Source organism: Leptosomus discolor, chromosome 5, assembly GCF_034619465.1.
Source record: "Leptosomus discolor isolate bLepDis1 chromosome 5, bLepDis1.hap2, whole genome shotgun sequence".
In the NCBI taxonomy this organism is placed as follows: Eukaryota; Metazoa; Chordata; class Aves; order Leptosomiformes; family Leptosomidae; genus Leptosomus; species Leptosomus discolor.
In genome coordinates, this window is record NC_141395.1 from 40078512 (window position 1) to 40099563 (window position 21052).

A 21052-nucleotide genomic window follows, 5' to 3' on the forward strand; every position below is an offset into this window, starting at 1 on the left:
AGCTCAAAAATGCCCAAGGGAGTGGGAGGAAATACAACACAGCAGCTTTGGCTTATCAGGATGAGGTTGATGAGCAATACAGAAAAGTAGCAGTTCTGGAATGACACCTATCTCTCCCATCTAACTTAGCGTGAAAAGTGGTGGTATATTGTTCGAAGGGGCGCTATGTTGTTGTGGTATACAAGCTGATTTCAAGCACTGAAATCACCCCATGTAGGATATTCACAGTGGAAAAATAACCCTGTCCTAGGTTACAGTGTAAAATGTGCCAAAAGGAAAAAAAAAAAAAAAGTATTCTATTACCATCTTCAGGAGCTGTTGAGACCAGGTGGGGCGGTGCTCCCTGCCTCCCCCCTCTGGACTACCTCCTGTTACTGGGCACAACAATGCCTTATCGCCTGACCCATCGATAACTCGCTCCTGGACTATCTCCTGTTAATGGCCCATCAAGGAACTGCCTCACGACTCCCCATCCCATTGTGAGACGCTCCGCCCGGGGGGAAGGAGCCAAGCAGTCCATGCCAAATAAAAACTGAGATTTCGAACACCCTAGCAGCCTTCTTCCACTGGATTCCCAGAGGAGTTTTTTCCCCCACTGGAGTTCCAGAGGACAAGAGCTACCTACCTACCACTGGACCTTCGGAGGAAGACCAGACTCTTTTACCTGATCGCTGCTTCCACAGAACTACACCCATCGCTTCAGGAGGACTGCAGCCATCATCTTATCGGACTGCTACTGCCACTCTAACAGGGTGTCAGGTTGTATTTCTGACTCTGTCAGTGTAAACCAGGGGGTTGTTTGTTTTTTTCCCCTGCCTTGTGTTATATATATATATATATATATATATATATATATATTAGTAAAGAACTGTTATTCCTATTCCCCATATCTTTGCCTGAAGGTCCCTTAATTTCAAAATTATAATAATTTGAAGGGAAGGGGGTTGCACTTTCCATTTCAAGGGAGGCTCCTGCCTTCCTCCACAGACACCTGTCTTTCAAACCAAGACAAACCCCTATAATAACAAGACTTTCCAAGGGAGCTGTGGAGGTTTCTTGCTCTCACAGGTCAGGGCTGAAGCCCCACTGACGCTCACCCAGTAATCACATTTTTCTGTACACTGGCAGAGTTATGTGGTTTTGGCACATGGGATTTCTGTAAGGGTTGCAATTTGAATTCTGTCTGAAATGGCATCCCTCAGCTCTGCTGCCTCCACTGTCAGCAAAGGCAGGGCAACGGGCATGGAGCACACTGCCCTCCAGAGGGCTGTGGCTGAGCCTTTTCCAACATCTCCATCCCTGCAGGCATCTAGGGGCCCAGCTCGGGCATGTTAAGGAACTTTGAAAGTTTGGGCTTTTTTTTGTTTGTGTTTGGGGTCGGGTTGTTGCTGTTGCTGTTTTTAAAACACCTTTTCCCAATTTAAAACAGAAGCTTGATGGGAGAACAGTTCACAAGCAGCCACCCCAAGCACAGGCTTGTACCTTAGGTGTGCACACGCCACCTAGTTTCCAGCCCCAAACCTCCCAGTGATGGTCCCCATTCCTGCAACTCCGTGTTATTCCCTAATCCCGACCAATTTCGCAAATCCCAGTTTATAACCTAGCCTTGAGGAGCAGGAGGCTCTGTTTAACTCAGCGAATATCAGGCAGACAACCAGGGTGGTTTACAACCAACATATAAGCTTTGCCTTTGCTGCCATACACTGAGGTGTGGCAAAGAGCTATTTACGGGTAAAAAAAGCCGATTGCTGAGTCTATAATGAGGATGATCAAATGCTAAAGATGTAGAAAGCAGGTTAAAGGAGAGGCCTTGCTGCCCATGTGAGGGAGGAAACCCAGGGAGCCACTCTGGCATGTTCATGCAGAGGGTTATTGTAGCGTGAAGCACCAGCCTGTGAGTAAACACTCCCTTTGTGGTGCTGCACTCCCTGGAGAAGCTGTAATATTTCTAGGGAGGCTCTGAAGGCTAATAAAAAAAATGAATAAAGAAGTCAGCCCATGCAATCACTCTCTTCCTCTTTCACAGCAAGCCTCGAGCTGCCCTTGTCTGGCTGATTGGGTGCGGCTCTGATTTCCTGGGTTCCTGAAGCAGAATGGATTCAGCAGCAGTGCAGCCTGCTTTGCAGTGATGGATGGGAATGATTATAATTGTTAATCTGATTAAGCCTGTGGTCTCAACTTTTGCTCGTCTTACTGACATTGAAGGTACTTAAAGAAACACTTGAGGAGGAGCATAAGATGTGTGAACCCATCAGTATTGATCTCAGGGCACAATCTGGTGCAAGGTGATGTGATTTTTCATTAAAATTGATCCCTGGGTTAGCAACACATGGCAGCCCTCAGGTTGGTGGTACAACGGGCAAAGAGGAGTCTCCTTCAGCTTTGTTTTCTCTCTTTTGACAGGATTTTAAATAGGAATTTCGGGGGAATGAGATGTGGTCCCACAGCCTGCTGCAGTCCAGGGCAGCCTGACTATAGGCTTCAACAAGACTTTGACTAAGGCTCCAAGCCGAGGACCGCACTCCTGACTTGCACCCGCTGCATCTGTCTACTTTGAGGGTGTTGTTATCCTCAAAGTTAGAGGTGGAAAGGTATATTTGAGTTCCTATACCTCACTCAACTCCCCAGAGATGGCTGAGGAACACCTAGAAGTACTCTGGTGTTTCTAGCTTTTCTTAATGTTTGCTTTGTTAACGTTTTAATGAGTTTTCTTATCCAAGTCAACTCAAATGCTGTAGCTTCCACAGTTCCTGGGAGCAGGGTATGTTCAGTCACAGCAAGAGGGAAACCATATGGAATCACAGAACCACAGAATGGTTTGGGCTGGAAGGGACCTTAAAGACCATCCAGTTCCAACCCCCTGCCATGGGCAGGGACACCTTCCACTAGACCAGATTGCTCCAAGCCGCATCCAACCTAGCCTTGAACACTGCCAGGGAGGGGGCAGCCACAGCTTCTCTGGGCAACCTGTGCCAGTGTCTCACCACCCTCACAGTGAAGAATTTCTTCGTAAGATCTGATCTAAATCTCCCCTCTTTCAGTCAGAAACCGTTACCCCTCGTCCTATCACTACACTCCCTGGTAAAGAGTCCCTCCCCAGAATTCCTGCAGGCCCCCTTGAAGTACTGGAAGGCCACTCTAAGGTCTCCCCAGAGCCTTTTTTTCTCCAGGCTGAACAACCCCAACTCTCTCAGCCTGTCCTCCCAGGGGAGGTGCTCCAGCCCCCTGAGCATCTTCATGGCCTCCTCTGGACCTGCTCAAGCAGGTTTCCAGGAGGATCCACTCCATGATCTTGCTGGGCACAGAGGTAAGACTGACTGGCCTGTAGTTCCCCAGGTCTCACTTTTTTCTCTTTTTAAATATGGGGGTGTTGTTTCCCCTTTTCCAGTCAGCGGGAACTTCACTGGACTGCCACGACTTCTCCAGTATGATGGATAGTGGCTTAGACGCTTCATCCACCAGCTCCCTCAGGACCCGCAGGTGCACCTCATCAGGTCCCATGGACTTGTGCACCTTCAGATTCCTTAGGTGGTCTTGAACCTGATCTTCTCTTGCAGTGGGCTGTTCCTCATTCTGCCAGTCCCTGTCTTTGCCTTCTGTGACTTGGGCAGTGCAGCTGGAGCACTTGCCTGCCAAGACAGAGGCAAAAAAGTTGTTGAGTACCTCAGCCTAATCCATAGCCAGGTCTGCCATTTTCTTCCAGAGAGGGCCCACATTCTCCCTAGTCTTCTTCTTATCACTGACATACCTATAGAAGTTTTTCTTGCTGCCCTTGATGTCTCTGGTCAGATTTAATTCTATCAGGGCCTTGGTTTTCCTTGCCTGATCACTAACTGCTTGAGCAGTTTCTCTGTATTCCTCAAAATACACTTTTACAAAAACGTGTAAAATGTATAAAAGTGTATGAAATGTAAAATGTACAAAAAAGTGTAAAAATCTCTTGCTTTTCAGGAGCACCTGGATCTTAATTGCTTTCCAGCAATCACTTATTAGAGAAAACTGCTGTTAAAAAGCTGAAAATGGTTTCGGTGTTTCTCCTTTGCCTTGCTCCTAGGGCTTGCTGAAGATAAATAAGAGGCAGCCCTTTGGGGTTAGGTCACTCAGCTTGGGTAAGGGCCCTGACTCGGCCTGGGAGCTTCTCCAGGCTCCTGCTGCAGCAGCCCAGCAAAGAGAGGGTCCTTGAGAAGGTGATTCAGGGCTCCTTCTGCTGAACTCTGTCCCTTGTGGTCCATCGCAAAGCAGATCTGCCCACAAAGACTTTCCACTGCCAGCCCTGGTATGCTGAGGCTGCAGGAGCGAGAAGGGAAAAAGCCCTCGCACAGAGGTGCTTGCGGTGGGGCTGACACCCTGAGGAGGACTGGGTGCCAGTGCAAGCAGTCACCCTGCTCCTAGACCAGGCTGGGCCACCCCAGGAGCTCTTCCCCTAGCAGAGGAGTGGGCCACTGCTTGGTGACACAGACCCATGCAAAACTCCTCTGGAGCTTTCATGGAAATGGGTCACCAGGCAGACTTCAGCTCTGTGCTGATGGTCCTCTCAGCAGGTGCCTGAAACTGCACTGGTGTAATTAAAGGTATTGTACTAATTGGATGTGCACCCCTAAGGGAACACCTTTAATTGCATTCCAATCTGGTTTGTATCATTTTAACTTAAAATTCATTGCTGTCTTGCACAGGAATAACCCAATTTGGTCTGGTTATGGAGAGGCCTATCATCCTGTTTCCTCCTCCCCATCACACTCTGGCTGCGCTTCGATTTGTTAGGCTCTGGCTGTGAGAAAGCCACCGCACATTAAAGTGGAGCTGTGTAAAACCCCTTTAGCTGGTAACTAGGACATAGGCAGTAGAGGGCTGAGAGTTCACCTTGACCTGCTAATGGAGGTAAACCCCTCAATTATTACCCTGTCTTCACTTGGATTTTATCTCGAAGGTGTTACCATAAATTCTGTTGTGCCCTGAAGCTATGTTCTTTTGTTTCTTTCTTTGGAGTCGGTGAAGAGCTGAGCTCTTTCTAAGAGATGCTTCATTCCTACCCAATGCAGTTGCCTGTAGTGAAAGACCCACTGCTTAAAATTCAAGAGCCTCCATTAAACTGGAGTCTGGAGTAGTCTATCAGACTGTTGCTTTGAGCCTTAAAGCCTGTGGGAGCACCACCATCTATTTCTCTCATCTCCCAGCATGGGGCCCTCAGAATTGCTCTCCCTGGTGATGCCCTATTTCCAAGAGTCTTTTTCTAGCAGCAATTAGCAATAAAGAGGGAGTTGGGGGGGGGGGGGGGTGAGGGAGGGTGCACCCCCCAGGAATCTGGCACTGTGGAGAGGCACCTGGTTTCAAGCTTTGCCCCGTGGGTTGCAAGCACAGGCTGTATGTCTTCTTCACCCTGGGCTGAGTATGGCTCCTGGGACTCTCCCCAGTTTTGGCATGTGCCAGCTTTCAAGTGCTGCCGGCTTGTACCATGACACAGGTCAGGCCCCAGTCCCAAAAGATTGGTACCCCTTGGGAGGGAGCTTGTGCAGCTCCCCCCAAGCTACCGATACTTTGAGGGGCCTGGTCTGGCCCAAAATGAGCCATGCTCCTTACGCGGCTCTGAGCACGGGCTGTGCCACAGCGCCGCCAGGCCGATCATCCTCCCTCCTTCCCAACGCTGCATACGTGAGCAGTGTGAGGAGCAGAGCCAACAGTAAGCTAGCGCTGGCTGTGTCCCTTACTAATGTTGTTCGTAGTTTTTCAGTGCCATTTTCCATATTTCCACACTCTCCCTGAACAACTGAATTAATTAGAGTGATTTTTTTATTTAAATACTGTCGTGGAATAATAATTATGGTGATTTTTTTTTTCATTCCCTGCTGCTTCTTTTCTCTGTTGCACTCTCTTTTAATACACTGTAGATCCCAGCTGTTGTCTGAAAAAAAAAAAAAAAGGAGTAAAATCACACTATGTGCTGCTGCCATCCAACAACCATTTTTCTTCCTCCACCAGCTCACAAAAAAAAATTCTTCCCCTATTAAGTGCAAGAGCAATCATTTTTCTTGGCTTGTAAAAGGCCAAAAAACCTCTCAGCAGCTTCAGTGAAGCCGCGGCAGTGTAAGGAAGCCGAAGCCCCTACAAGAGGTTGGGGCCCCATCCTGAGCCTGTTATGAGGTTGGATCCTGCAAATCCTGGACCCCAGGAGTGACTCCACACAGGCATCAGGTCTGTGGGCATCACCTGCTCCTGTGCTCTGAGTTTACCTGGACGTGTTCATTTGACCTGTAAACATATTTTCTGATCCGACCCAGTAATGAAACCAGTCCTGCAGCTCTCACGAAAGGACAAAAATTCCCATTAGACCCTGAATTTGTATTTACGGAAGTGGTCAGGGATGAGAGAACCATTGCTTAACAGTGGCCATTCTGGTCAGCTTCCCTCGGCCCCTGCCTGACCTGCTCTGACCCTGCAAGTGCAGCCCTTGGTGGCCATTTGCACCAAGACCAAAGCCGAGCAAGGGCCAGTCTAGAGAAGCACCATGCTCTCCTTGGCAGTGCAAAGTGGGAACTGAAGGAGAGCCAGGACAGGGATTTGAATGGTCATCTCCAAGTCCACAGCTCCAATTATAAAACTGATTTGAATCAGTTTCACAATCCATATAAGCAATCATGAAATTCCTCCTTGACTCCCTGGCCTCGGCCTTGTTTAGCGATTGCACTGCGAACACCTTGTGCCTGTAATATTTTAGAGCATTTTTAAATTACGCTCAGTTGAGGCCCATGCAGTTCCAATCAACACACACAGGCTGTGTGATCGCTCCGGCAGGGCTTGCCCAGCACTGTTGCTCCCTGTTGCTCAAACAAGGGTCATTAGGGTGGCTGACGTGAGACTGCGTTAAGGAAATGAGATGAAAAACTTGTTTTCCCCCTGGGTCTGCAGCATTCACCTCTTGCTTCTGGAGAATGGATGCACAGTGGTATGCAGAGCGCTCCTCTGCCCCTTCCGGAGACACCAGGGGCAGTCCTTTCAAAGATCTTCCCTGCATTTCTGATCCCCCCTGGAAACAGGATGAACCCTCCTCAGGGAGACAAAGGGGCAGTGAGAAACCTGGAGCTGGTGTTCAGAGGCAGGACAGCATTAGCTTCCATTTTTTTTTGCCCTGGAATTGAGCCTGGGGTGTGTCCTCCCTCCGAAAGGGACAGGTTGAATCCGTGAGGCTCTGTAGGGAGTAGAGATATTTGTAATGTGGCAGAAGAGGTAATTCAGCCCCTGCTGATGTTATATACAACCTCCCTGCCAGATGCTTCAACCCCCTAAACAGTTGTAACTGCTTCTCCATGGGGTTGAACTAAATTCCCTTAAGTACGTAAACTTTGGCTTGTTTGGACCAATCCCTACAGACTCGATTGCAATAGCAGATGTTTTATTTTTACCTGCAAGTGAAAAAGGGGAGCGTATATCACGGCCGTGACACATTTCAAATGAAGCAGATGTTTCTATTAATGCCAGAATTGGGTGGAAAATCAAAGGATGCTATTTGCTTTTTTTTTTTAAAAAAAACCCAATATTTTACCCAATTAAACTGCAACTTGCTGAAGTATTCCAATTAATCACTTCCTTTTTTTGTCCTTTTTTTTTTTTCTTTGATTAGCAGGCTCTAAAGGGACGAAAGAATAGCTTTGTATCAGTCTCCCTCAATTAAATGTAAAGTACACCTGGACAGAGTCTGAAGATCCATCTTCCACTGGCAGTTGCAAAGCCATCAACATAATAAAATAATACTCTGATTGGTATTACAGGACTGCATTTAAATCATTGGCATTCACGCTCCGAGTCCTTTGCAGGGAGCGCAAGACCTCCATTAGAGAAAAGCTTAATTTTATACTGTGATCTGTATAAGATATGCAATGAAAATGAGAAAAAAGGAGCTTTTGCAGAGCTGGAGACATAATAGAAGCTACAATGAATGTCTGGGCAGCTTTTTCAGCTACTTGTAAACTGCAGGTGTCAAATGCATCTGGGAAGAAGCTGAATTCCAGTTTTAATTACAGTCAGCAGGTTGAGGCATAACTCGGGGCTCGACAATACCTTCAATCCATAACAAAACTCCTCCTGCTATCAGTGAGAAGTTTACACCAACATCAGGGAGAAAACGTGACCTCCTTGCAGTAGCTAAACTGGGAACTTCGGTATCCCACAGTAAAATCCCAAACAGCCTTGATATTTAAAGTACCTGTTCCTTGTGTGATTATCTCGGCAAGCTGTCTTTGAAGGAGAAGGCTCGTTATGCCTTACTGCGTGGGAAAAGACAACTCTGGAGTTAGAGGGGCAGCCACCACTCGGGCACTGAGGAGGAAGGTCACTGAAAAGGAAGAAGAGAGGCAGAGCCACCTGGGAGAGGGAGGTTTTCTGAGCAAGAGAGGCACTTGTTGCTTTCACTCTGCTCAGGGAAATGCAATCTTATGAAGCAAACTTCTTCATATCAGAGGATTCAACAAATATACTGCCTTGTCCCATTCTTCTGCTGTAATGGAGATGCCCTGAACACCAGCCAAAAGGAGGAAGGGGCTGGTTGGTGGAATGATCTTCCAATGGGTACCAAGAGCCAGGAACTGCCTGGGACAGCAGGGCTTACTCGAGGAGTTAGAGCTGGAATAAACTACAGGAACAAACTGAAACCACTGGAAGCGCTGACTTTTAAAATAATTATATTTGTACTGACATGACCCATGCATACAGATAAGCTTTATGTCATTAACAAAGACGGCCCCCACCAATGGCACATGTGACACTCAGTACGTAATACCTACATCCTCACAACGCCCTGTGAGGTAAGGCAAGGCCGTCAACCCCATTCCACTGGTGGGGAACTGTCAAAACCCAGCAAATTTCTCATGGTCACCCAGAAAGTCAGTTGCTGAGCGAGGAGCGGAGCGTGGGCTTTCAGAGAGGAAAGCCCTGAGGCTGCGTTTTTGACAAACACCCTGCACTGCCAACAGCTCCTCTGCTCCATCACGGCCATTTGTGCTGTGAGCAAATGGCTACGAGCAGCAGGTGAAGGCAATTAAAGTCCCCACAGGCGTTAAAGTCATCATAAAACAAGAACTGGGAGGGAAAAATAAAAGAACCTGTGGAAAGACCAATCTGATTTGTAACCAAATGCCAATCTTAAATGCCTACCATGTTCCTAGTAACAAAGTAAGTGCATATCAAAAAAAAAAAAAAAAAAGACTTTAAGAAAATGGGACTTTTTCTCCCCACCATCCCAGAATCAGAGAAAACGGGGCTGGAAGAACCCCGAGGGGTCATCAGGTCTTTTCCCCAGCTTCTATGATCCCCTGTGGCTGGGTCCCTTCAATAGGTGGAACTTATGGTGCTAGCTTGGCTGCCTGTGTCAGAGCTGTCCAGTGTCATGTCAGGGCCTGCATCCGCGCCGTCAGGATCTGCTTGGTCTTTAGCAAAGTTGATGAAAACCTAGAAGTTTAAAGGAAAACATCCAGTATGTGACAGCATAAATAATTTATAATATGAATGAATATAAAAAAGGCATGTCTTTGTTCCTTTGACTGTGAGTCTGGAGAGAGTGCTCAGGAATGGATTCACCCTGGATTGGAGAATTGTAAATGTTGGGCTTCTATGGACTAATGTACTGCTGAATAGACACCCAGGATGCCAAGGTAGACACTCCTGTCCTAACTGTCCTGCAGCTCATGTTTCAGAAGTACTAGCAAGGCAATGCCCGTGTGGAGGCTCATTTTGATTACAGCTATATTATTATTTTATAAACCCATCTGTCTATATGTAATCGACATCCATGCATGTGCAACTGCGTATTATATAGATATTATATTAGATTAGATTATATAATCACACATAACAGTCTTTGTTTGAACAGTATCTAATGAATACATAAAATATTCTTACTAGAACACTACCTGCAATCCCATTTGCATATACATCAATCCAAGCTGTCCTCCCACAAAACACTACTTGGGGCTTCCTGCGGTTTGCCTGCTCATTTCTCTCACAACCACTGCCCCTTATCAAAACAATACTGAGGACTTCCTTCCCTCCTCCCCCAGATCTCTCTTTAACAATTTATAGGATCACAGGGCTGCAGTTTTTGCTCCTCTCTCTGGGAGAGACCTAATATATCAGATGCTGATGCTAAACATGACGATTTCTTCTGCATAGTCCTTGTGGCATCCCTTCAGCCGATGTGTTTCCTACAAGATTTTGATGCCAGTGGGAATATTCTTCCAAGGGAAAACGGAAGGAACTTAACCATGAAGCTAAGTTCGGAGTAATGCTAAATGACCATACAACCCAAATACAGTACAAGAAAGAGCAAAATCAAGCAAATTTCCAGGACTGGTGGAAAACCTGGCACTGGACTCAGGGGCGATTCATAATCCTGCCCCTCATCCACACCCATGAAGCTGCTGAAATCAGCAGTGACAGAGGGATGAACAGATCCTTTAGGCTACAGGCAGCTTTCTGTGTGCATTTTCCTAGTGCCAGCACAGGTATCTGGAGGCAGTAGTACTGATAAAATATCCCCAGGAGGAATATAGATGGAAATCCCTTTCAAAATGTAGTCTGTTGTGTGCAGCAGTCCATTATGTGTAACCATCAGTCTGCTCCCCTGTTAACAGTTTTAAATGGATGGCCACACATCTTGAATTCCTTACCTCCTCTAATGTTGTTTGACTCACTGAGAAGTGCCTGATACTGAAGGCTGCTTTGCTGGCTTCCAGGAGATCAAATATATTTGCTACCCCTCCTGCAGAGACTGGAACGTGATACTCCACCATGTTGAAATGCCGATCCTGTGGGAACAGGAGTGATGCAGTAAAGTTAAGAGGCTGCTGCATGTGAAGAGCCAACAGATCTGACAGCTGTCCAGCTGACAACAAAAGCAAAGGGGAGCTGAACCACAGAAGAATGAAGGGGCGGAGGGTGTGTTCTCTCCTTCTGGCTCCCAAACATGAAGAATATCATCTGGTGTTGACCAGTGTTTCCCCATTGGGAGTTTTGGTGGCTTTTGTGACTGGGACATGATAACTAAGCCCCAGAGCTGGAAGCTTGAGGGTAGCCTCAGTGTTTTCCAGCTCGAAGTCTGCCGTTCTGATTAATGCAGAGATTGGGTTACAGACAACAGATGGGAATTGTGACTCAGTTACTCTGGTTTTACAGTTATTCAGCTACTGGAAGCACCTGACCATCTCACTACCCACTGAATATGAAATGGGTCTGCATGCAAGCACAGGCTTCCATGGGACCACTCCCAGGGGCAGGGGGTCATCTAACAGCTGCCTTATAGGATCGCTGCAGCTGTTTGCTTGAAGTTATTTCAGCCACCAAGGAACGTGGGTGCTCCAGCCCTTGGACAATGTGGCCGATAGCACTGACAAGTGTGTCTGTATGAATCCCTCACACTCAGAGAGCACAGATGTACGTGCACAGTATGTTACAAGATGTTTATCTTGCAAGATCCTCTTGGTTAATTTGAAGGGATTGAGAGGGCCTCTCCTGAAAGCATTTGTCCTGCTTACCTTCAGGCATGTATTCGGAAAGTGTGACTTCATGAACTCTGTCAGCATCTCAGTGCAAACTGTGTTGCTATTTAAGTGCATCTTCACAGTAAATCCTCTTCCAAACCTAGGGGAAAAAGAAAATCACAATTAACACAGTAGAAAAGAGAAACAGATAAAGAAAATCCTTTGAGAGTGCTGCACAGCCTCTTTGGGGAAATCTAATCCAGGCAGAGTGCAGCTTGAATGGGGTCAGGGTTGTTAACTTGGAGTGAAACTTAATAAGAAGCCAAGCTATTGCGATTAACTAATAAAATCGAAGCTCAACCCTAACATGCATTTCACATTTTCAGCAGTGAACAGATTACTTTGGGGAACACATATCGGGGAAAAAAGGCTGTGAGAGAGTAGAAAGTGCGTTAGTTAACACAGAATTTTGATGGTGTAGTAAGAAACATAAACCAGAAAGTGACGTTATTTTGGTGCCCTGTTAACAAAGGTCTCATGTTCTGAGCCCTCAAAGCTGTAGGTTACTAACCCCATGTGCCTTTCAGGAAAAGTGAAATAGGTACTTTTCACTGACCTGCTTTTGATATGCTGCAAAGAGCCAATGCACTGAAAACTCCCGTTCACCATAATAGCCAGCCTGGTACAGAGGGCTTCACATTCTTCCATGCTGAAAAAACAACCAAGAAACCCAAAGTCATTGAGAAGTTACAAAAAAATAGTTGTTTTAGTAATTGTAAAACATTACTGGTCTTCCCTAAAGCGTCATAGGTCTCTGCGGACACCCACATTCAGCCAAACCTGACATAGCTCGGTGCCCCGAGACTGTGCGAGGACCAATGGGGAGTGTGAAGGACGGGCCTCTCCAAACCTGGAGACAGAGCCACAGCAGCCCTACCTGTGGGATGTGAGTATCACTGAGCATTTGTTCTGCACTTCCTCACTGATGATTTTCCAAAGGTGGCGTTTAGCATTTGGATCCATTCCAGAGCTTGGTTCATCCTATTGCAAAAGACAGGAGAACATAAATTCACACTCAATATCTGACCTTCCTGATACTTGTGCTCTTTTTAGGTTCACTGTTGGTCCTTACTTTTTGCTAGTAAGGACTCCCAGGAGAGCTGACACTCATACATATCTGGGAGAAGGATTACCTTCAATCACATTATGGATTTGGCTGAGACATCCTATGCCCCCTTCAAGCAGAAGCAAGTCAGCTTGACGAAGACCTCCATCCTCACTGCCCTTTGGAACTGCACAGCTCCCTGGTGACTGGCGGGAATTCCCAACCTCCGTCACTCTTGAGGAACTGACTGGCTGTGATAGCACCACTTAAGATTGACCCCACTGTGCATTTTATACCATGGTGTTTTAAATATCCAGGAACACCACAGGCATAAGCTCAGACAAGAAGCTACCAATTGGTACTCGCTTCCCACGCGTGCCTGCGTTTTGCCTCCTTCTCACATGTGGATGAAGCAAGTGTTGCATTTCTCCATTTAGACAGTCAGCCAGAGATGAAAGATGGCGTACTATCTCCTATCTTATGCATTGCTGATAAAGTTGTTAGCCAATTTCCGACTGGCAAATTGTTAATGTTGAGGACAACGCCTCAACATTAAGGCAGAAGGCAGAAATAAACCAGCTTGGGTTCAAGCAGCAGTCAGTACAGAGGAAATTTCCCCACCTTCTATTTTTATTGAGATTTATCATCTCACAAAAGCAGCTAGAGCACTGCTGTATGTGGTCAGAAGTAAAGGCAGCAGTGCTGCCTCGATACAAGTTGGGGCAAGGGAGGTTTATGTCCACTAGGTATCAAATTTAATATTGGGAAACCTGCTCACAGAGCACTGCACACATTCAAAACACAGCAAGTGGAAAAAAATGCACAAAAAGGTATATGTTAGCAATGGCATATCTCATGGAAGAACTGGAAAGTTCAAAGTGAAAGACAAAAGGGGAAGGCAAACCTAGAAAAACAGTTTTATCTTCTCATCCTGAGGGAAGTTGCTCCTTTGCTCTCCCACAGATTCACAGCCTTGGATGCCACTTGCAAGATTGTGCAAGTTAGCCGATACAAAAAACCCAAGAAAAAGCTGGGAACAAGGAGAGCATAATTGGCAAATACAGGATCTATTTTTGATGTCTGAAAGATGCTAACGGGGAGACTGGCAGACTCACCACTCTCCTATGCCCTCAAAGAAAACTTGAGTGCTTGCTGGAATCTAAACTCTCCTCTGATGCATACGTCATCAGGCCAAATATGGGCATTTGGGGAGAGTGCTGTAAGCTATGCCTAAGGAGGTTTTGCTAGGCTGTCAGGGTACCCCTGCCAGCTCACAGATCTGCTCAGCTTTCCCCCAACAAGGCCCCCATTTCTCACCAGCAGCAGAATTGATGGATTCCCAATGAGAGCCAGAGCAGTTGACAATTTTCTGTTGGTGCCATAACTGCACATAGAGGTGACTCTGTCTTTGTAGGCCATCAGATTCAGTCGGTGGACGAGCTGGAGTACAACCTATGGGAGCAAGAGTACTGCTTTCACAGCAATGTCCAGGCACAAATTACCATGCGCATATCTGTTTATAGAAAGACTAATTAAATCAATGTAAAGGCTCTCAATATCTGGAAAATGCTTTAAGTCAAGCCCCAGCATTACTCACTCCTTTGATCTCTCTCTCTGGGATGCCATGGAGCCTAGCATAGTAATACATGTGCTCTTCCACCGTCAGCAAGTCATCCAAGGCATCTTCTTGAGGACAGTAGCCGAAGAGTGACCAGTGTGCCTCACTAATGTCATTCAAGGACCTGTGTAAGGAAGTCGGCAAGTCACTTTAAACGCGCTGAATTGCCAATGCACTCTGGAATCACACAGGAGAGAGAAAAAACATTTCTTCTGCTTCCTACCCCCCTCCCCAGCCTGTGAAGGAAAACACTATGGAATTTGCAGACCTTCAGCTTTCAGGCCCTCAGTTCGGCAAAGAACTGTATTTGCTACGTCTGTTAGCCACGATGTCGAGTACACAGCTCTCCAACTATCGCCAGATGGCACAGCTGCTGCCAGCAAGCCTACTCCTGTTAAAGAGTGCTTTGAGGTGAGTCCTGCTGGTCTCCAGATACTAGCTCAGAAGTGGGATAATGCTCAGCTGAGGATCTGAGTCTGATCCCATTTGCAATGGAATGAAGTCGAAGAAACACCACTGAAAACAGTGGAGGTATGACAGCAAAATGCAGACCCCCAGGGAAGCAACCATACCATCTTCAAAGGATGAAATTCCTTGCCTTATTTATTTTTGCTCTGTTTTAAATGTTTTGTTTCAGATGTTTACATTTCTTTTCCTTTGCCATAACGCCTTAAAAACTGCTCTCAGGCTAATTTGCTCATGCGCCTGCCCCAGAAATCACATTGTCCATACCCAGAATGATCCTGGACCTGCAATCTTCCGCTGGATGCTCCAATATCACCTGTCAACATCTTAAAGATGGTCGTCTTTCCAGCTCCGTTCACACCAAGCAAGCCAAAGCACTGGATTGTGGGAAAGAAAAGTAGAAACATAACCATGCTGTACTTACAATGCAGAAACATTGCTCCAAGATGAGTGTTCAGTGCATCTTGCCTCTTCTTTTCTCTGGACCCTTGAGCAAGATGGATTGCGAGAGACGCAGAGGCACTCAGAGCATACGGACATTATAATGGAGGTTGTTTATGGTGCAATATACTGCATCTTATATTAGGACCATTTGTTTAATATGGTGAAGAATCAAGGATGTGTCTCTAATAGAGTCATTCCTTTTACTGCAAGGTGCATTTTTGCAGCAAGCTCCTCTGACAGGCCAAATCCTGACCATCTAATTTGTGCAAAGCCTCCCATTAACAGGAACAGAGCTACCCATAAGAATGAGGTGAGTGAGGTTTGTGCTGTCATTGTAAAACTTTAATGCGACACAAGATTTTTGTCAAATAATCCCACTAATGCACTACATTAATAAGATTAAGAACTGGCTCCCTGTAGTGCAGTTCAGTACCTCATGCTAAAATCTGTTTTATTGCTAAGGTTGGAGATACGCAGTTGTGTTTTGCATAAGCAATCACCATTATACTGATAATTACTATTATTTTGGTATAGTTTCAGCTGATCTGAAAATCCTCATGGACCCACTGCAGATGCACAGCATCGATCCAAGGCTCTTCCCCACCTTGAGGTCCACACAGGGACAGTATCTGCACAGTCTGCGGTGCAGGGCCACAGCCTCTGCTGACAGATGGGGAACGGCATCCTAAACCCCACCAGCATCAGGGTGACTTTTGCCAGAAGTTAGAAACCTCAATACCAGCGGTGGCTTGGAAAAAATCCTCTGCCAGAAAGAGCAGCACCACAGTCTCCATGTGAGGCTGCTGTCCTCCTGCCCAGCACCCTATGTCCTTTCATCTTAGTGGGACCCAGGCAATTCAAAAAAAATCAGGTACCAAGGATTAATTCCAAGCTTTCCCACAAGTCAGGAGCACAGCCTGAGGTAGAATCTGGTCTCCACTTTCCTCTGGATCTCAGAGGTGCTCTGTGTGCTCCTGTCTTTTCTCATGAGTCAGTGTTTTTGCAGGCAACTGCACTGACACGACCAAATAATGATGCTTTTTTTCTTTAAAGTCCTGATTAATGAAAACGTGTGTTCAGCTGAAGTGATTTATCTTTCCCTGATGGGAAAATACAAGCAGATAAACCCAACTCACTGTCTCCCATGCAGTTTAGGTGAATAACTGCAACTGGACAAATACTGCTGTCATCATTTACCATATGGTGATCTACAGCGACCCCCAAAACTGCACTGTGCTAGGTGCTGTACAAACACAGCATGCAGACATTTTGCTCTGAATACAGCTCCATCAGTGTCCCATTCTTTTTTTTAAGGCCTTCAGACTTTCACTTGGTCTCCCAAATCCATCGGGAGCCTTTCATCACTACTGTAACCCCAAGAATCAGTAAGGCAGGCAATGGAAGGAAGGAAGAGGTCAAAGCAGAACAAACCATTACAGTCATGCTGGGACAGCAGGAAGGACTGGGAGAGAAGATGACCGTGGGACTGTGGATCTGTTCCAGTTTCCCTCCCCAGGGTGGAAGGTGCCCGCAGCCTTTTCCCCTCACTTACCTCTCCAGCAGGAATCCCGAGGCTGATGTTGTTCACAGCCACGATGCGTTTGTGAGGAAGGTGGTAGATCTTTGTAAGATTCTGAAGCTGCACCATGTCAAAGTCAGCTTTGCCAGACTCCACCCGGTTCCTCTCTGCCTGGACGTCCCCATCCTCTTCAGCCGTGGGTGTCAGAAGTGATGCTTTGCCATGTACTCTGTCAAACAGGAACCTACGGGGAGGGCAGAGAGGGGACCTTACCCTCTGCCAAGCAGACAGCAGTGGGCCCATGTGCTTGGGATAGTTACTAAGAAGCCTTCCTACAAGAGTTGAGGGCATGTAAAAAATACTTAGATATACAGACAATTTTGATTCTCTCCCAATATTTGCTATATTTAGAGAATTAAAAAACCCAGCGTTGTCTTTCTGCCTATTTTTTTTCTCTTTTTAAGCAAATATTCTGAGCTGGTCCTGCCTTGTGGACACACTCATAGTGCAGGTGACAGGACTGTTCTTGCTCCTCCCTGTGCGCACCCAAGACGGGGAGATTCAGAGAGAGTTGTCAGTGGACTGACTGCTCTTACTAACCAGCCCACCAAACCAAAAGCCCTGAAACAAGGGCCATAGTCTCAGCTAGCCAGGACTACCAAGGGACTCTGGTAGCCTATACCTCTATTAGTTAATCCTCCAATTACTGGTAGGTAGTGGGACTGCTACCACAGAAAACTTACTCCATGTTTGCAAAGCTTCTTGGAAATTTACGGGCTTCATAATTGACAATGACGGTGCGAGAGCCCAGAATGAAACCGCTGAGCTCTGGCTTGGTCTGTTTTCATCACACAACTCCAGATGTTACTTACTCTAGTACATTGTTCCAGAGTCTCTGAATCATCCTGTCGTGAACTGTAAGACGAATGGCAAAAAACATGGTGCCCTGGATAAACATGGCCAACAGCTTGGATGTGGTCTTGTCCAGCTCAAAGGTTTTGTCAGGGTAGTCCACCCCATAGGCTTTTAAGAAGCCCAGAAGTGCTTGATCCTGTGACAGTTCAATCAAGCCATAGCCAAAGCAAAATTGTGGGAACAGAAGGAACACGTGCCTCAAGTTTTCAGCGAGATCATGCAAGCCCTGAAAAAAACCAAAAAGCAGCACAGTCAGTCACTGTTTTTATTCCTGGAATATATTCATAGGTTATACTGTGGGACTGAAGTGTAACAATTACATTGGGGTTTGCTTGTGTCTCATAGCAGAGATAAATTGAGAGCAAAGAGCTCTGGAGACAGCTCGTTTCACAGGCACAAGGTCAGAGAAGTCAACAGGCAGCTCTGAGGTTGTGATCACCCATAGTAAACAGCAGCCAGTTCCCAACGCAGTCCCTCACTGCTGCTCCTGCCATCTCACCCTGTGCATGCAGCAGCCCGAAACCTGCCCGTGAGCCAGAGCTGCACTGTGCCTTCCAAAACCACACAGCTGCTGTACCAGCCTGCAGCGCAGCACAGCCTGCTCCCCTGGAGCGGTGTCCTAGCTGTTTTCCTTGGACAAACTTCTCCATAAAACACAAGATTTGGCTTTAGTAGACATAGAAGTTTCCAGTTAATTCATGGCAAAACAGCCCAGTCACATGCTTACAAACCCTTGTACACAGAGGTTTGGTACATTCTAGCAGATGAAAGGACTAGCGCACACAGCTAAGTGGAGAGACAGTAAATTAACATGGAAAGAAACCAATTCCCTGGCACTGGGGCATAGAGGGATGAGACGATCATAATTGCACATCCCTAAAATCCAGGGGGTTGCTAAACAAGCACTGTCCAGCTAGAGAGAAAAACTTATAAAGCAAAACTAAAAAGAAAACTAAATGCAAGGTGTACATGTTATCCCAGTGATCCCCAGGGACATCTCAGTGTAAGAGAAGGCTTTACTTTAGGGAATCATCACTGTCTCTGAGTCATTTTTCATCCTTGCAGGGAGAAGATGATTGCAGTACAGATCTAGATGACAGACAGCTGGTGCTGGGCTTAATGCAGCACATGTCAGACTCAGGGCAATGACGTGTAGTTGTCAATCTCCACAGTTCATGCTGCAAGAACTTAGCAATGGTTCAAAGTCTCTAATCAACTTTTTATCAAACAGCTACACCTACTTCCTGCCCTACTCTGCACATGCAGTTTTCTACCACTTGTTTTGTATTCTCCCCTGTGTCACCCTCATTTCCTCCTTTGCTGGGGGTACAGATTTACAGACAAGCAAGATTCATATTTGACTCATGTCCTGTCTATAGGGAACCCCATTAAGTCCTGCAACTAGTGTCCTCCTCTTGTTCTGCCTCAAATATCTTGAAAGCAGGCAGCTGCTAAGGACCTGATCAAAAGCACCAAACTCAACAAGAAGCCTCCTGTTGTTTCACCAAGGATTTAGTACTAGTGGGGTTCCTACCTGGTCCGTGGCCTTCTCCTGGGAGAGCAAAAATACAACCGAGTGAGTAATGATGGTATTGATGCCAAAGAACAAGTTGACGCAGACATAAATGATGAAGGCCATTCCTGTTTCTTTGAAAACCCCAGCCAACAGGTACATCCATGAAAATGTTGCATATCTGTAAATTGCCAACAGTGCAGAGAACACTGCAGTAACTCAGAGAGCAACTGAAAACAAACAAGACCTCAGACAGCATAACAGTCCTGGTTTAGGTATGACTAGATTTCCATATTGCAGGAGCTTAAAGAAGGAGAAATGCCTTTCTATCTGTTAGAATTTGGAGAAAATGTTTATGATACATACTTTGAACACAGAGCCCTGATTGAAAGCAGACAGATGGGGCCTGGAGGATTCAAAGCCAGAGAGACAGTTTTGCTAAGTTTTCCTGAATTGTGCTGCTGTTGGTTTTTTTCTTCTGATTTTGAAATGCTCCTATATCTTGAACTTTGCAATAGTTCAGTAAGCATCTGCTTGGGCTGTCACTGTGACCTTGAATATTTCATACCCTCGCATAGAGTTTGCTTTGAATAAAGCTGGCATGACAACAGTAGTTTAGTTCACTGCTCCTGGAAGGAGCAACTAGTCACCATTTGTATAGTGCACGTTGAAGAAAAAAGCCCATGTATTCCTCCTTTGGATCTCAAATTGCAGCAGCCTGCAATGTCCAGTTCCTCGCTCTGTGCAATGGTATTTAAATAACTAAGCTCCACACTTACCCAAACAGTAACAGCAGAAGAAATACTGCCAGTAAGTTACTGTTGTTGCAGAAAGCTGGTATCTGGAAGGATGAAATGACTCCTATGGAGAGTCCAACAGGGACCATAAAGAGTACCTGCAAAATTATATTAAAAAGGTGTTATTAGGGTGATAATTCTTAAACATTTTTCTAGAATTATGCAGAAGCAACAATGCCAGGTCTGAATCTGGTCCCACTAGTGCAGCTTGGGTTTTCTAAGGGAAGCCAAATACAGGTGGGGTCTTGGTCCTCCTGAGACTTTCAGGAGTCTGGCAAATGAATTCCCACAAAGCCACTTTGAATAAGCTAAACCTCAACACTCAGGACTGTAGGCAGAAAGTGCCTTAAAAAAAGGTTGCGAATGAAAAATACCCCTTTGGGTTTTCTGTTAGCCTTGCAGTCAGACCACTTCATTGTGCCCTGTAAATCTAGTCTTTATAATGTTGAGTCAAGGCAGGGACCTACCAAATGTCTGCCTCAAGAGGTTCCTCTCTTCCCCAGCTTTGGGATTTAACAGAATTTACTGGCAGGGATTCACTGAGAAATATCAAGTTGCCGAGCGCGCTGGATTAGTTTCAGCCCACTGAATACTGATTGTGGGAAGGACTCTGGGGATTTTTCCACAGGCTGATTTACAAATACGCAGTGCTGGAGCAAGGGCCTGGATCACAGCAGTAGACACAGGCCTGCCCCATCCTCACCCCCGCGCTGCAACTCAAGGCTGCTCTGCCAAGCCAGACTGCATCCATGCTGCCTTCAGACCCCTTTCCAGCCCCTCCTGCAAGGCAGGAGATACTTGTGCTGTTGCTTAATCACGCCAGCCCCTACAAGGAGGCAGTTTATATTACTTAGAGGTGAGAACAGTATTGTTACGACTGCTTTGTTAGTGTTCATCAGTGTTAACAAACACCTAGAAATTTAGGCTGTGCTCTGCAGAAAGAGTGGAGGCTCACGTTGCCCAGGGGATTTCAGCCCTTCGCCCTCACTGCATTAAAGCAGGCTGGCGACCCAAATGCCCTTGAAGATTTCACATTTTCAGGAACTGATGATATCGCTGGGATTTTAGGCACTAGCAGAACTGCATCAATAGAAAGTTGTCGGATACCTAGAGCTGACCACCATTATGGCACAGCTGGCAATGCCAAAGCTCACGAGCAGAGACAGTCTGCACTCACAGGTCTCTAACTATGTGAGGGTTTGACATTGTTC

The 21052-nt window shown here is 46.3% G+C and overlaps 1 protein-coding gene across 2 annotated transcripts in view; it reads right to left on the bottom strand.

The window, feature by feature from the left end:
- Positions 1-9318: 9318 nt before the first annotated feature.
- Positions 9319-21052, bottom strand: part of ABCA12 (ATP binding cassette subfamily A member 12) — an 87131-nt gene continuing 75397 nt past the window's right edge. For both annotated transcript variants that reach the window (XM_086466161.1, XM_086466160.1), the window contains 12 exons: positions 19824-19939; positions 19066-19225; positions 17489-17757; positions 16650-16860; positions 14921-15030; positions 14168-14312; positions 13888-14022; positions 12403-12506; positions 12082-12174; positions 11520-11625; positions 10656-10793; positions 9319-9438 (listed from right to left, as the gene is read on the bottom strand). In XM_086466161.1, coding sequence (XP_086322287.1) covers positions 9319-9438; positions 10656-10793; positions 11520-11625; positions 12082-12174; positions 12403-12506; positions 13888-14022; positions 14168-14312; positions 14921-15030; positions 16650-16860; positions 17489-17757; positions 19066-19225; positions 19824-19939 — 1707 coding nt within the window. The remainder of the gene's footprint in view (positions 9439-10655; positions 10794-11519; positions 11626-12081; positions 12175-12402; positions 12507-13887; positions 14023-14167; positions 14313-14920; positions 15031-16649; positions 16861-17488; positions 17758-19065; positions 19226-19823; positions 19940-21052) is intronic.